General features: G+C 41.8%; 2 protein-coding genes across 2 annotated transcripts in view; both read right to left on the bottom strand.

The window, feature by feature from the left end:
* Positions 1 to 16,234, bottom strand: part of LOC311488731 (uncharacterized protein) — a gene marked incomplete at its 3' end in the record, with an annotated part of 331,706 nt that overhangs the window by 26,445 nt on the left and 289,027 nt on the right. The gene's annotated exons all lie outside the window — the stretch shown is intronic.
* LOC311488463 (protein NLRC3-like) lies at positions 402 to 16,198 on the bottom strand (the record flags this gene model as incomplete). The annotated part of the gene is made up of 10 exons (XM_084545188.1): positions 15,963 to 16,198; positions 14,819 to 14,944; positions 14,284 to 14,519; positions 12,776 to 13,713; positions 6,474 to 7,381; positions 5,352 to 5,525; positions 1,941 to 2,114; positions 1,470 to 1,658; positions 862 to 1,020; positions 402 to 579 (listed from the first exon to the last, which is right to left on the bottom strand). The coding sequence occupies exons 1-10, from the start codon at positions 16,055 to 16,057 to the stop codon at positions 402 to 404; spliced, it is 3,177 nt and encodes a 1,058-aa protein (XP_084401314.1). The 5' UTR covers positions 16,058 to 16,198.

Raw genomic sequence — 16,234 nt, 5'->3', positions numbered from 1 at the left:
TAAATGTAATGCTGGTTCTGTGATGTGCAGGCTTCAGTCAGACTGATCTCAGAGCTGTGATCAGTTGTTCATCAGATTTGATGAATGACCACCACTGTCTCTATACATCTTGGAAGGCTGTCAGCTGGAATCCAGCTTTATTTCCTGGACACATCAACACAACAACAACAGTCGTCTTCACATCAACTCAAACACATGATCACAACAAGCTTCTGGCTCATCTGATTGGCTGACTGTTGTCTCTCTCTCTGTCTTTCTGTCCAATCCTGAAGCATGTCTCCATTATCCTCTCACAGCTTCACTGAGAAGCTGCAGGTTTACAGGAAACACTCGATCTTTGATACTAACTGTGTTTAGGACAATACTGATGGAAGCAGCATGGACTGACTGGAACCCTCTACTCACCTCAGAGTCTCCAGTTTATAGTCTGGACTCTTCACAAGGTCAAGAAGCTGCTTCACTCCTGAATCGTTCAGATTGTGTTCTCTCGAGTCCAGAAGTTTCAGATGGGAGGGGTTGGACTTCAGAGCTGATACCAGAGAATTACAGCTGATCTCTGACAAACTGCAGCTCCACAATCTGAATAAAGAATAAAAGATGTAGATTAAATCATGAATAATTCAATCAGATGTGTTCAGGGTTTAAATGTGAAGCTCAACATTACTGTGTCCTAACAGCCTTTAAGCTTCATTGACTTTAACATCTAACAGTGGACATTTTCTACAGTTTCTGCTACAAACACTCGTCTTGAACTAAAGGACATTTACAGATTCATGGAGGAAAGTTCTGGATGAACATGAATTAGATTCAGTTGGTGATTAAACATATCAGGTCTACCACAGTAACAGTCAGTGAACTGACCTCAGAGTCTCCAGTCTACAGTCTGGACTCTCCAGAAAACCACACAGCTGCTTCACTCCTGAATCCTTCAGACTGTTGTCACTCAGGTCCAGATGTTTCAGATGGGAGGGGTTGGACTTCAGAGCTGACACCAGATAATCACAGCTGATCTCTGACAACCTGCAGCTGGTCAATCTGAATAAAGAATAAAAGATGTATATTAAATCTACTCAGACATGTTTGACTGACTTTGTCCTTGTGTTATTGTGGATCTTCATCATGTCTTCTACAGACAGTAATATGTGACAGTGTGAGGTGTGTGATCTCCTTCCAGCAGCTGTGGTTCAGAGAGAATGGACTGATAAATGGATCACAGCAGGTTTCACTCCAAATGAAATGTGACTGAATGATGATGAAACAGCAGGAAGATCAGACACTAACCGACCTCAAACACCTGCATCTGAACACATGATCTCATCTGTGTGTGCTGACCAGGAATGCAGCTATCAGCATTATACAGTTATAGAAATGTGTTTGTGTTTGCCTTCAGTTTGAGGAACAATAAAGATTTATATAAAAATTAATTAGATTCAGTTGGTGTTTAAACATATCAGATCGACAACAGTAACAGACAGTGAACTGACCTCAGAGTATCCAGTCTACAGTCTGGACTCTCCAGAAAACCACACAGCTGCTTCACTCCTGAATCCTTCAGGTTGTTGTAACTCAGGTTCAGATGTTTCAGATAGGAGGGGTTGGACTTCAGAGCTGAGACCAGAGAATTACAGCTGATCTCTGACAAACTGCAGCTCTTCAATCTGAATAAAGAATAAAAGATGTAGATTAAATCATTAATACTTCAACCAGATGTGTTCAGGTTTCAAATGTGAAGCTCAACATAACTGTGTCCTAACAGCCTTTAAGCTCCATTGACTTTAACAACTAACAGTGGACATTTTCTACAGTTTCTGCTACAAACACTCGTCTTGAACTAAAGGACATTTACAGATTTATGGAGGAAAGTTCTGGATGAACATGAATTAGATTCAATTGGTGATTAAACATATCAGATCTACAACAGTAACAGAGAGTGAACTGACCTCAGAATCTCCAGTCTACAGTCTGGACTCTCCAGAAAACCACACAGCTGCTTCACTCCTGAATCCTCCAGACTGTTGTTACCCAGGTCCAGATGTTTCAGATGGGAGGGGTTGGACTTCAGAGCTGAGACCAGATAATCACAGCTGATCTCTGACAACCTGCAGTTAATCAATCTGAATAAAGAATAAAAATTTAAAGATTAAATCTAATTAGAAAATTCCTGCGGAAATTTTGACTGCGCCAATGCTGCTGGTGACGACATAAACTTCCGGGTTAGCCCCTGGCTAGGCTCTGTGTTGGGCCGCAGCGGGTTAGCCTGTCACGGGTTAGCCTGCCACGGGTTAGCCTGCCGCGGCCAATCCCCCGGGTGGATCATGGTGGGTTCTGCCTCCCTACTGTAATTCTGTAATTGCTGAGAGTTCCTAATGTTTTGTCAGTCTGAGTCTGTATTGCTGTAATGGTGTGAGGGTCCCTAACGTTTTGACAGTCTGTGTCTGTAATGCTATAATGGTCTGAAGGGTCCTAATGTTTTGGCAGTCTTTGTGATCCACTGAGAACCTTCTACCACCTTCTGTGTTCACCTGTGCTGTGTCTGCTCGTCAGGGGCCGTTGCCATGACTACATGCCTTAGATTAATTTTTGAAAATTATAAATGTATCCTCTGCAGCACTGATGTAATGGCATCAGTTGTAATGACACAGTTGGCCACCAGATGGCGCCTCTAATGCAGACGCCACCTCGTACACGCTTCCACCGGGTCTTCTTTACCAGTGAAGAAGAGACGTTGAGCCATGGCTAAGAGCGGAGGAGAGAGAAAACTTGATCCAGAAAATCGTGTCTTTCAGGTGAAAGAAGGTTATCTGTTCACAGAATGTAAAGGCAAACCTATGTGCTTAGTCTGCTTAGAGACGTTATCTGCCATTTCAATTTAAGTTGCCGCTATAACACATTGCACAAAGATAAATACGAGAAGTATACTGAAGCTGCAAGGGCTGCTATCGTAGCGGAACTCAAATCAAAAGTATGCAAACAACAGCGACTTTTTACCAGTGGCCACTCCTGATAGTGGTGAGGTAGAGTGGGTATATAGGGGAAATGATGAACTCTTTCTTAGTGTAAAAATGCACAAATTAATAATAATAATAAAAAAAAAAAAAATCACAGTAAGTGGTTATTTTTTGTTTGCTTCAATAAACACACACATTTAAAATGGTAGTTTTATCATATCTGGTTAAGTGTGCGGTCTTATGTGGCCCTCTGGTAGTGTCGATGAAAAATTGTGGCCCCCTGGTGTGACCCTGACCTAACCCTAAATGTTGTTTTCAGGAAAAATAAAGCTACACTTCCCGTGCCTCGTACAAACTTCGAAGCATTTTTCTACTACAAAGCACTGCTGAGTTATCGCTCGGCAAAGCAAAGGTGGTCATTTTTGAATGTTGGCGATTTTTCGGCCTTCTCCATTCATTTCAATCGGAAACACTGCCCGTATTTTTGCCAATTATTCCCAAACCGTTGGAAGAATCGCTTAGAAAAGTCATGGCGCATGTGTGGATATACAATTTGTCTATTTTTTTTCAAAACTCTGAGACGAGTTTTGCGGTAGAATTTTGGCCGGAAGAAGGCAGAAGAATGACAAGAAAATTCCTGCAGAAATTTTGACTGTGCCAATAAGCTTCCGGGTTAGCCCCCGCCTAGGCTCTGTGTTGGGCCGCGGGAAGCCCCACGTGTTAGCGGGCTGCCCCGTGGGTTAGCGCGCCGCAGTCAGCTGGTGGCTAGCACCATGGGTTAGCTCCCGGCTAGCCTCCATGTTGGGCCAACACAGCCAACCCCCCGGGGGAAGGCTAGCCTAAGGCTAATTAATTGGTCGGCTAGTAGTTAACTTCTACTGCTAGTTCAGCTATGTTGGGCACAAACACTTTACATACAAATAATTCTGCAAATTCACTTACCCTAATAAAGTGAAGGAAACATGTCAGGGCTAATTCGGGTGTCTGTATGTTAACATACAGACAGCATGTATGTTAACAGAGTGGTGTTTAGCTGCAGTGATGTTGTCATTTATATTTTAGTAAGTTTTCTGTTTGCTGTATGTGCTACCGTGGAACAGTAGGCTAACTGATTCAGTCAGTTGTCTGCTAACTGGTACAACGTTACTATGTCTTTGTATAAGAATCTCCATTAACATATTAATTAACATATTTTAGTATTTAATACTCTAATGCCTGTGACTTGAGTTTTTATTTGTAAACTATATCGACCGATATACAGATATGCTGAGTGGTTGCCTTGGCAACCGCCGGATGTGGCCCGTGGGCCTTGAGTTTCACATGTGTGCATTATGCAGTCAGGGCTCCTGCTGAGCACTGAATGATTCGGTGAACGAATCTTTTGAACGAATCATTTTAATGAACTGATTCTAGTGATTCAGTACAGTCAAAAGAACTGCCGTTCCCATCACTAGTGGTGATCGGTTCTGCCACCCTACCATAGTGGTGTAATGGGTTGAGGGGTCATAATGTTTTGGCACTCTGTGTCTGTGTGAATGTGCTCCTCTTCTGCTGCGTGTGTCAGCTCGTTAGGGTCCGGTTGTCATGGCTACCAGGGCCAGATGCTGTTTGGAGTCTCCTTCTGCCTCTCACCTCTGACTGAGTGAGAGGGAGGTCCAAAAAAACTGGACCCTAGGATTAGGGGTCCGAACAAATGCTCATAAATAAAGAACTACAAGTCCTATCGGGAAAACGAACACATTGTGAGCGTCACCCGCTTGTCCTCTACGATTTTGTGTTTTTCCACGCACGTACTGTGAAAATTGTGGCCTCAGTCGATTGAGAAAGGCGAGGTGGGAAATTGATTTTTGACAATTCCACATACACACACATGGGGAAAAATTCGAAAAGTGGTCAGCACACTCCTCGCTCAGAGGAACCTACAGTCCACACCATAGGACCTACACAAATCAGACCTACACCATCTGAAAGCCAACAAAAATCCCTACGTTTTTATGTATGTTCTCTGACCTGTCTCTCTCTCAGACTCTCTGCAGCCTGTTTTTATCTGCTATCATCAGATTTTCAACAGCCTCATTCACATCCTCACACACTCTACAGCCTCATCAGTACTGACTTCATCTTCACTGACTGATGGAGCACAACATGAACCTGTGGAGGCTCACATCATCTCCCCGTCATGACTCCACTTCTGTCACCTTTAAATGAACCCTGCTCAAGTCTTTCACTTCTATTTGGAGGCACAAGGAAAAACGATTGTTCAGCCATTTGGAAAAACACAACATTTGAGAAAAATGAGAAACTTTGTCAGATTTGTCAACTAAAGAACATTTGACACATCAGTCAATGATTTGAATTGAATAAATAAAGAAAACCTACAACAGCTCCAGTCAGTGAACTGACCTCAGAGTCTCCAGTCTACAGTTTGGACTCTCCAGTCCAGCAGACAGATGCTTCACTCCTGAATCCTTCAGGTCATTATCACTCAGGTCCAGCTCTGTCAGATAGGAAGGGTTGGACTTCAGAGCTGAGGCCACAACTTCACAGTGAGTCTCAGAGAGTCCACATCCAGTAAGTCTGTGATTAGAAAACATATAAAATCTGTTATGAAATCAGATCATTTATATTCTAGATCCAGACTACCTACTACTGTCAGCTACGACTGTTCACGTCCATACGCAGGAAAAATCTGATGACTGCTGCCAAACGCTGCAGAAATGAAACTAAACACTTGACAAGAAGGAATCCACTTTTTATACAAACACAGTGTGTTAACTGAACCCAGGATATCTGATTGATGCTTGAGTGAATATGAAGTTTCTCTTTAAGAGGTGATGCATTACAACTGAATGCTAATATTTGTGTTTTTGTATGATGATCTTACAGCCTGAAGGCGATCTAAAAGAAAATGAAGACAGATTACAAACAGAACTAAACTGGTTCATCCTACATAGAATGTCATGTAGAAAACATCTTGGGACAAATAATGTAAAAATATACCTCTAATAAAATGACACTTGTAATTTGAGTGTGGTCATTTTGTTCCATGTCATTTAAATAAAAGCACTGAGGCATCCCCCAGCATCCTCCATGGTCACAATGACTTCAGTAATCTTTAGAAAATGATACAGATCTGGTTTTAAACCACTAAACTTACTGAATAAAACAAACTATAAAATGTTGTGTGTCTCAAAAACCTCCAGCACAACCTCCTTCATTAGTTTTATCAGGGTTACATGAAGCCTCCATCACACAAAGGAAGATAAAGAAATGGTTAAAAAGAATATAGAATCTAACAATTATTACAAATACATAATAGATAATAACAAACATCACAACCAACTAAAAGAATCTACATTTTTATACTCACAGCATTTTAAACAGCTTCAGAAATCAACTCAACTGATGTATAATGTTTGTGGTAAAACTAAGAATAATGACAATAATGTAATCCTGTGTATATGTGAAGAACTAAACTACTAATCTCCACTGACTGATTCTGTTAATGATCACATCAGGACTCACCGAGCCTTTCTGCAGTTCCTCACAGCTGGGATCAGTCTCCGTCGTCCCTCCTCTGATGTTTTGTACGTCTTCAGGTCCAACTCATCCAGAACCTCCTCTGACATCTGCAGCATGTAGGCCAGAGCTGAGCAGTGGATCTCAGAGAGTTTCTCTGATCTGTTCTCTGACTTCAGGAACTCTTGGATCTCCTGATGAACTGAGAGGTCGTTCATCTCCATCAGACAGTGGAAGATGTTGATGCTTCTGATTTTATCAGTGTTCATCTCCTTCAGGTTGTTGATGGCTCTCTGGATGATTTCTGGACTGTTCTCTTTCTGACCCAGCAGACCTCCTAAGAGTCTGTGGTTGGACTCCAGAGAGAGGCCATGAAGGAAGCGAACAAACAGGTCCAGGTGACCATTTTTACTGAGCAGGGATTTCTCCATGGCTCCATACAGGAAGTCATCCAGAGATGAGACACAACTGGGATCCTTTTTAAGGTGTTTAAAATTTTTCTTGAGAAAAGACAAGTTTGATTTCTTCTCTTGGTATTTCTTCCCCAGGAAGTCCTCCAGCACCTCTGTCTTCTTGTTGGTGTAACAGTGGAACATGTAGACTGCAGCCAGAAACTCCTGAACGCTCAGATGAATAAAGCAGTAGACTGATTTCTGGAAGATCACACTCTCTCTTTTGAAGATCTCTGTACAAACTCCTGAGTACACTGAGGCCTCTGTCACATCAAGACCACAGAGCTCCAGGTCTTCTTGGTAGAACGTGATGTTTCCTTTCTCCAGATGTTCAAACGCCAGCCTCCCCAGCTTCAGAAGAACTTCCCTGTCAGCCTCCATCAGCTCCTGTGGACTCGTCTCATGTCCCTCATGGTACTTGTTCTTCTTCCTCTTTGTCTGAACCATCACAAAGTGTGAGTACTATAGGTTGCTCGCGGTCACGTGACTGAGAGGATGGCGTGCTGTGCGCTCCTACACACCGCTCTCCTCAAAATGTTTGATTTCGCAGTTTAAAGGTCATTTAACTAACAAAAGTTCGAGATTCGTGATGATAAAGCATAATCACAAGATTTGGCTGTATGTCTAAAGCTGGGCCTTCCCGTGAAACAAGATCTATAGTGAAAACTAATCAGCGGCGTGCTGCAATCAACCAAATCATGGACAAAGAAGAGACACCTGCATGGGCGCAGCACCTTCTGACTGAGTTTACAAACCTCAGATCTTTGTTTGATACTAAAATGACTGAAGTAACCAACTCAATTAAAGATCTGAAGAAAGACACACGCGCCATGAACAATAGAATCTCGAACGTGGAAACTAGGATCGGAACTCTTGAGTCTGATATCAATTCCGACAGCGAAAAGGTGAAAGCCCTGACCAAGAATATGGGCGTTCTACAAACAAAAATGGATAATATGGAAGCTGAATTTCGGAAGAGAAATCTGATGTTCATGGGTCTACCCGAAGGTCTAGAATCAACTCCTGGTGTGCTGGATGATATTTTGAGATACATCCTGGATCTCAGTGGCGAGGAACCGGCACCTGAGGTGGAGAGCCAGCGGCGTGCCCGGCGACCACTGCCGGGCTCCGATGAACCTCCCCGTCCTTATATCGTGCGCATTCTGAGATGGAACGACAGACAGAGGATTCTACAATCAGCGGCCAATAAAAAGAAACTTGCCTGGGAAGAGAAAGCATTCTGGATACAACAAGACTTACCGATGGAGCTCAGGAAAAAACGAGCGGAATATGACAACATCAAAAAGACGCTACAAAAGGATAAGTCTGTGCGTTACGGCATCCTGCATCCTGCGCGCTTCATTGTCACTATCGAGGGTGTGACGAGTATATACAAGAATGCAGTGGAGGCTGCTGAAGACTTGAAAATGAAACTTCCTGAAACCTTCAAGGACTGGTCCTAAGCCTACCACGAAATGACCGACGAGGCCTTTTCAATTGCACCAGCGCTAGTAAGCCCACCTCTCTTTATTGTAGCCTTATCTGTCCTAAACTCCCTATTTAAAAAGGGATGGGAATATGTGAGGGGTTGAGTGCATTGATAACGTTGAACTGTGTGACTTTTTGTAGGCTTGCCTACTCATTTAAACCTTACATTGAACACAGAACTTCATTAACGCTGGTGCTCAAGCGGACTCTCCGCAGGTCAATAATTTGAGGATTGAGCGGAGTGGGTTGGAACAGCTATGCCCTCTTGTTATGCTCACGGTCTGGTGATGGACTCTGTATCCATTGCCTTTTTTCTTTTTTGTTTTTTGTTTTATGGCATCGGTGATGTTTGTACGTATTTTGTATTCTTTGTGTTTATGTTTTCTCCCCTTACCCCTATATGTAGCTGCAGGGACGATTTAGATGAGTTGCACATGTACAATGGGTTCTAATGGTGTCCAACTGATTAGCTGGAACGTAAATGGCATTTCCAATAAAACAAAAAGATTTGGAATCCTGTCCCATTTGAAATCCTTGTCATGTGACTTGGCGATGATACAAGAGACTCACACGAATGCATTAGAATCAGCCAAGTTGAGACAAGGATGGGTGGGCCAGGTTTATTCGGCACCAGGCAATGGCGCCTCCAGAGGAGTATCGACTTTAATCTCTAAAAGAATTTCATTTCAATTAATAAAGCAAATATCTGATAAGGAAGGTAGATACTTAATTCTATTCTGTCTGTTGCAAAACGAAAAATGTGTTTTGGTAAACATCTATGCCCCGAACACGGGACAAAATACATTCTTGTCTAAAATGAATATTTTGCTGGCTGAATTTGCAGACTATCCCATCCTTATGGCTGGTGACTTCAATTTAGTTAGTAATGCTGCTGTGGATAGGTCTGGACGCCCCCTCCCTGTAGACGGAACCTTGTCTGGTGCACTGAAAGAACTGCAAGAATCATTTGCATTAATTGATGTATGGCGCACAGTTAACCCTGACAATCGTGAATACTCCTTTTACTCATCGGCACATCTCTCTTACTCAAGGATTGATTATATTTTATTTTCACAACATTTGGTTTGCAATGTCATTGACTGTAAGATCCATCCCATTATTTTATCTGATCATGCTCCCCTGTCTGCTCTTTTTGTTCCAAATGTAACTAATAGTAAAACCAAACAATGGAGATTTAACAACTTGCTACTAAGGGAACAAGACTTTGTATCTATGATTGAGGAAAGAACGCAAGAGTTTTTCAGCATTAACCTTACATCAGTTGTTTCTATTCAGACTGTTTGGGAGGCCTATAAGGCTACGTGTAGGGGCTGGATCATAAGCTATGCTTCGGCTAAGAAAAAGGAGAAAATGGCAAAGAAACAATGTCTAACTAACAAACTCAAAGAACTAGAATCTAAACACATGATGGACTCCACTAACACCCAGTTAAAAATAGCTGTTGATGATGCTAAAACAGAACTTAAAGCTATTTTACATGAAGAAAATGCATTTGCATTATTCCAGCTGCGTCGTAAAAATTATGAATCTGGTGATAAGGCAGGTAAAATGCTTGCACTTAGATTAAAACAACAAGAAAACCGCCAAGCAATTTCAAGTATTTACAATAATAATGGAGCTTTAGTTAATGATCAGCTTAACATTAATGCAGCTTTCACTGACTTTTATAGTACATTATATCAAACAGAATGTTGTGGGAGTGAAGAGGAAATGGAACGCTTTTTCAAAGATATTAAACTCCCAACTATCTCTGTGCACGAAAGAGATTCACTTGATATTCCAACTTCGGAAAACGAAATCCAACTAGCTATTAAATCATTGTCTACTGGAAAGTGTTGTGGAGATGATGGTTATAGTAGCGAATTCTTTAAGTGCTTCCATGGCGCTCTAACACCCATCATGAAAATGTTATTTAATGACATTATTTCAAACCAATCCATGCCATTGACCATGCGGCAGGCATCGATATCCCTGATACCAAAGCCAGGCAAAGACCATCTCCAAATGGGTAATTATAGACCATTGAGCATCCTAAACACGGATTACAAAATATTCGCCAAGGTTCTCGCTATGAGAATTGAAAAGGTAATCCCTTCTCTGATCCACGTTGACCAAACTGGGTTTATAAAAGGCCGCTACGCGTCCAACAATATGAGAAGGCTGCTTCAGATCATGTACGTGGCGGAGACCTCTCGGCACCCAGCGATAGCGGTGTCGCTGGATGCCGAAAAGGCCTTCGACCGAGTAGAATGGAAATACCTGTTTTACGCTCTACCGAAGTATGGCTTTGGCCCCTTCATCATGAATTGGATCAAGGCACTATACTTTAAGCCAACTGCCACTGTCAAAACGAATGGCATCAAGTCCAACCCTTTTGAACTTCATCGCTCTACTCGCCAAGGCTGTACTGTGAGCCCTCTAATTTTCATTCTAGCACTTGAACCTCTGGCGTGCGCAATGCGAGCACAAAAGGAAATAAATGGTATTAGAGTCGGTGATTATGAATACAAAGCCAATCTTTTTGCGGATGATATTTTATTGACATTATCAAAACCATGCCAATCAATTCCACAGGTGTTAAAGATCATTGACTATTTTGGTAAATTTTCTGGTTATAGAGTGAATTATAATAAAAGTGAAGCCATCCCCCTTAACAACTCAACTTTTCAATCTCATCTAGGTACCGCCCCCTTTAGCTGGAAATTAAAAGGAATGAAATATCTGGGAATCAAGATCCAGGCCCCTATCGACAAAATGGTTGAGTTAAATGCTCCAGATTTATTAAAGACTATGAGGGAGGACACTAAGAGATGGACCGTGCTGCCTTTATCCCTCTGGGGCAGATCGGAAATAATCAAGATGAACCTTTTACCTAGGCTGACTTTTCTAATGTCTTCTATCCCACTAAAGTTCCCCTCTAGCTGGTTTAAGGAAGTTAACAAAATACTTTTTGGATTCCTTTGGAATTATAAAAAACCTAGGATTAGTCAGAAAAAACTAACCAAACCACGGTCTAGCGGTGGAATGGGGCTACCAGACATCTACCAGTATTATATTGCATTTAACTCACAATATCCTTTACAGTGGGCATATAATAGAGAGAGACAGATGGGAAGCTGGGACTGGCTGGAGGAACAGTTAATATCAAAATATAACAATGAATTGACAGCAACAAGTCTATGGTACAACCCCTCTAAAATTAGAATGAAGAACCCAGTGTTGAAGTTTTCATGTGAAATAGTGACCATCCTACAAAAGCGCCTGTCCTTTAATGGATACTCACTACCTTCATGTCCACTGTGGCATAACCCCTTGTTTGTAGCTGGTGGTGAAATTCTTAGAGACAGATTGTGGCAGCAAAAAAACTTAAGTCACGTGGGACAAATTGTAGACAATGGGAAAATGATAACCTTTAATCACTTAAAAACACAGTTTGGTTTGACCGATTTAAATTTGTTAACATACAATCGAATCTACTCTATTATGAAATCATTGTTGTCCAAGGGTATACAGTTGGGGACGAGTAGAGACTTGGAGAACAAACTAATAGCAGCCATAAAAAGAAAAGGTACTGTGTCTACTATGTATAAATTACTGTCTGTAATGAACCCATGTACAAACTTACAAACTAAATGTCAATGGGAACGTGGCATGGGTTTGCCTATCTCCGAATCACAATGGAATGCAGCACTTAGAAATAGTACAATCATTTCAAAATGTGTCAGATATAAGACGATCCAGTTTAAAATCATTCATAGGGCTTACATGACCCCTGAAACAATGAGTAAAATTGATCCTTTGGTGTCAAATATGTGCTGGCATGGTTGTGGTTCGGTGGGAACACTAATGCATATGCTATGGAATTGTCCTGCTGTTAAACAATTCTGGCAAGATATTGTCAATGATATAACATCTGTACTCAATACTGAGATTACACTCTGTCCAATTGTGTGTCTACTTGGAGTCGATATTGACGGTATACAGTCCAGAAATATACAAAATATTTTTGCACTTGCTTTCTTGGTGGCAAAAAGGACTATCCTTCTTAACTGGAAGGAACGCAAAAACAACTGCTTCAGTATAGATCTCTGGCGAAATGACTTTATGGACATCCTTGCTATGGAACAGGCTGCCTTGACTCTCAATCCACTAGAGAGGCCTAGTGCTCTGCAAGGCCCCTTGGACTATATGAGAACCTTAATGTACACTTAATGTGTATTTAACTGCAGCTAACCTTCCCTCCCCTTGTCTTTGTTTTGTAATTTGTCTTTGCCATTGTCTTGTATTGTCATTGTGTGGAAAAGCAATAAAATTTAAATATAAAAAAAAAAAAACAAAGTGTGAGTACATGTCAGTCAGGGTCTTGGGCAGCTCTCCTCTCTGCTCTGTAGTCAACATGTGCTCCAGAACTGTAGCAGTGATCCAGCAGAAGACTGGGACTCCACACAGGATGTGGAGGCTCCTGGATGTCTTGATGTGGGAGATGATTCTGCTGGACAGCTCTTCATCACTGAACCTCCTCCTGAAGTACTCCTCCTTCTGGGCGTCAGTGAAGCCTCGTACTTCTGTTACCCTGTCAACACATGTAGGAGGGATCTGATTGGCTGCTGAAGGTCGGGAAGTGATCCAGACCAGAGCCGAGGGAAGCAGTTTCCCCTTGATGAGGTTTGTCAGCAGCACGTTGACTGATGCCTTCTGTGTGACATCAGACACAACCTCACTGTTGGTGAAGTCCAATGAAAGTCTGCTTTCATCCAGGCCGTCAAAGATGAACAAAAGTTTACAGACAGCCAGCTCCTCTGCTGTGACCTTCTGTAATGTTGGATGGAAAACATGGAGCAGCCTGAGAAGACTGTACTGCTCATCTTTGATCAAGTTCAGCTCCCTGAACGAAAGCTCAATCACCACACTGACATCTTGGTTTTCCAAACCCTCTGCCCAGTCCAGAGTGAACTTCTGCACTGAGAAGGTTTTTCCAACACCAGCGACGCCGTAGGTCAGAACCACTCTGATGCGTCTCTGTTGGTCAGGTAAGGCTTTAAAGATGTGGTGGCACTTGATTGGAGTGTCATGGAGGGCCTTCATCTTGGAAGCTGTCTCAAGCTGCTTCACCTCATGTTGGGTATTAACCTCTTCACTCTGTCCCTCTGTGATGTAGAGCTCAGTGTAGATCCTGTTGAGGAGGGTTCCACTTCCTGTTACATCACTTCCTTCAGTCACACGTTCACATCTCCTCCTCAGACTGATCTTATGTTCATCTAAAACCTCCTGCAGACCAACATCTGCTGGAAAGAAGAACAAACGTGAGACAGAAAGAAAACACTCATCCCTGTTTGAAGTCACAAAGAACAGAAAACTGACTTTTAAATGTGTTGTAAAGAGTTTTTTCTTCTCACAATGAAACATTTTTGGAGGAAACATTGGAAATGCTCTTTTTTCTTGTTTTAGTGTTTGATTGACAGCAGAGGCAGCAGGTTGAGCTTCAGCAGCTTGTCTGCAGCTCTTCATCTAACAGCTCACTGTTGTTGTTCCTTCCTTGTTGTAATATTTATGACTGAGCTACCAATAAAATGATGTACAATATGTTCATCTCTTGGTTTCAATAGCACCACCAACCAAACACTGATAAACAGGTAGTCAGTGTGACTGTCTGTAATACACAGCATTCACTCCTCTCTGTCCTGCTGTTATTACTCTGGAGCAGAAACAATGCAGTGACATTTCACTGGGAGTTCATTTACAATGATATTTAGAATGATCTTAAATCCCCATGCTGTAGAACACAACAATGTGTCTGGATTAAATTAACAGGTTTCCAGAAAAGAGTCCATCAGCAGACAGATGTACAGTCTTACTTTGTACAGTGCTGCTCTGACTGGCTGTCTGCAGTCCAGGTCTTCTTCTGGATCTTGGTCCACACTGGGGACAGGAGGAGTCTCCTGATGAAGCAGACTGGTCCCAGTATGAGGTGATGCACTGTCTGCAGAACCAGTGTCCACAGCTGCTAGAGACTGGATCCTTCAGGATGTCCTGACACAAAGCACAGCAGGACAGCTGCTCCTCCACAGAAACAGGACTCCTCTTCCTCTCTCTGTCAACACATTTCTTCATCACGACAATCATTTGCAGATTGAAAATCTTCACAGACTTCAACATGAGGACAAATATATCTGAATATTGATGAGTGGACATTCTGAAATGGAGGTTCTCAGGTGTTTTACTACAGAAATACCATCAGTACTTCCTGGTTCTAAAACCCAGACTAGGATCTTACCTACCTGCACTAAAACATCTGCATCATGACTAGAAATCTTTCAGCAGAACATTTCTGCTTCCTTCTAAAATCATCATCTTCCATCAGGTCAGTTTACAGTAGAAACAGTCTCTTACTTTGTGTCTGAGGGTCCAGGTTCTTCACTGAAGTTTAGAGGTTCACGTTTGGAGTCATCACTCTTCATAGACAGACAGCTGGATACTGTAGACTCTCTTTTCTTCATCTTCTGGACTTCACTCAGTCTGAGAGGTAAACCAGTAACACTCAGTGACTTTACAACAACTTCAGTTACAGTCAGTCTTCTCCAGTCAGCTGATTTCTTCATTCAACCAGAAACCTGGTTACCAGAATACAAGGTGGACTCAGATAAACCTGATTTGACCTGCTGACTTTTAAAACCTTTTTTAAACCATCCTGATGAAATGTAAGACCTCACATTTAAGAAATGTCTGAAAGCATGAAGATAATTGAAATCAATCTAAATGAAATCTGAGTCTAATGTATTCCTTTGATGGAAGGTATTTACCTGTGACCTCTGACCTAATGCATCTAAATATTACAACAATGGAAGTGGATGATGGGCCTAGAACAGACACAGGGTTTCCCATACAATGTTAATACTATGGTGGCCCGTCAGGGTCTAATTTACTCCACCATGGTCTCATAACCAACTGAATTTAACCTGACGGAGAAAACGGCTCAGAAACATTCACGTAGCATGTGAAGCTATTTGAGTTGTTCACTAATAAAAATAAAAGTTACCTCCACTTTTTAAAAGCTGATGTTTGTGCTCTTGATTTTTTAGACCATGGAGATTTACAATTATTTAAAGAGAGTTGGTGAAAACCTGGAGGAAACGACTCCAGACGTAACGTGCTGCACAGGCTGCTGCTGTTTGTCACTGAAGCCAATATCTACGTTATTACCATCATTTAAAGACGCAACACGTCTGATTTTATGTGCAGACATTTCATCTACTGTAGAAATAGTTTTAATAGTTGGAACAGCATCATCATTAGAGGCTTTTATTTAGACAGTAGGAAACACTGGACCAGTCTGTTCAGAGACTCTGACTGAGAACAGGAAGTGAAACACACACTACGCTCTTTAATAAAAGCAGCAGAACTCTAAGTGATCAATCACAAGTTTGTGTGAATGGTTGAATCAAAGTGTTGAGTTCTGACTCTTCTTCCCTCTACAGTCCACATGAAGAAGAAGAAGAAGAAGAAGAAGAAGAAGAAGAAGAATGTTAACACTCACTCTGCTTCAGCTTCAGTTTTCCTCCCTCTGCTCTGTCGTCTCAAATGGAGTCTGAACAAACTCACTTTCACTTTCACTGCTCCTCCCCTCTCCATTTAGAGGAATTCGTGTGTGTTGCTCACAGCCTGATGTCTTTATCTCTGTTGGCTTGAACAGGACCAGTTTCTCTTTGGTTCATGTGTTGTCACTTTATCTTCACATTAAAATCATGTCAATCATTTTATTTGTTCAGACTAATAAACAATACATGAGTAATGTTGAAACATTTGACT

Source organism: Chelon labrosus (genome assembly GCF_963514085.1).
Source record: "Chelon labrosus genome assembly, chromosome: 5".
NCBI classification, from domain to species: Eukaryota; Metazoa; Chordata; class Actinopteri; order Mugiliformes; family Mugilidae; genus Chelon; species Chelon labrosus.
Note: the sequence above shows the minus strand (reverse complement) of the source record. Positions and strands in the feature narration are given on the sequence as shown.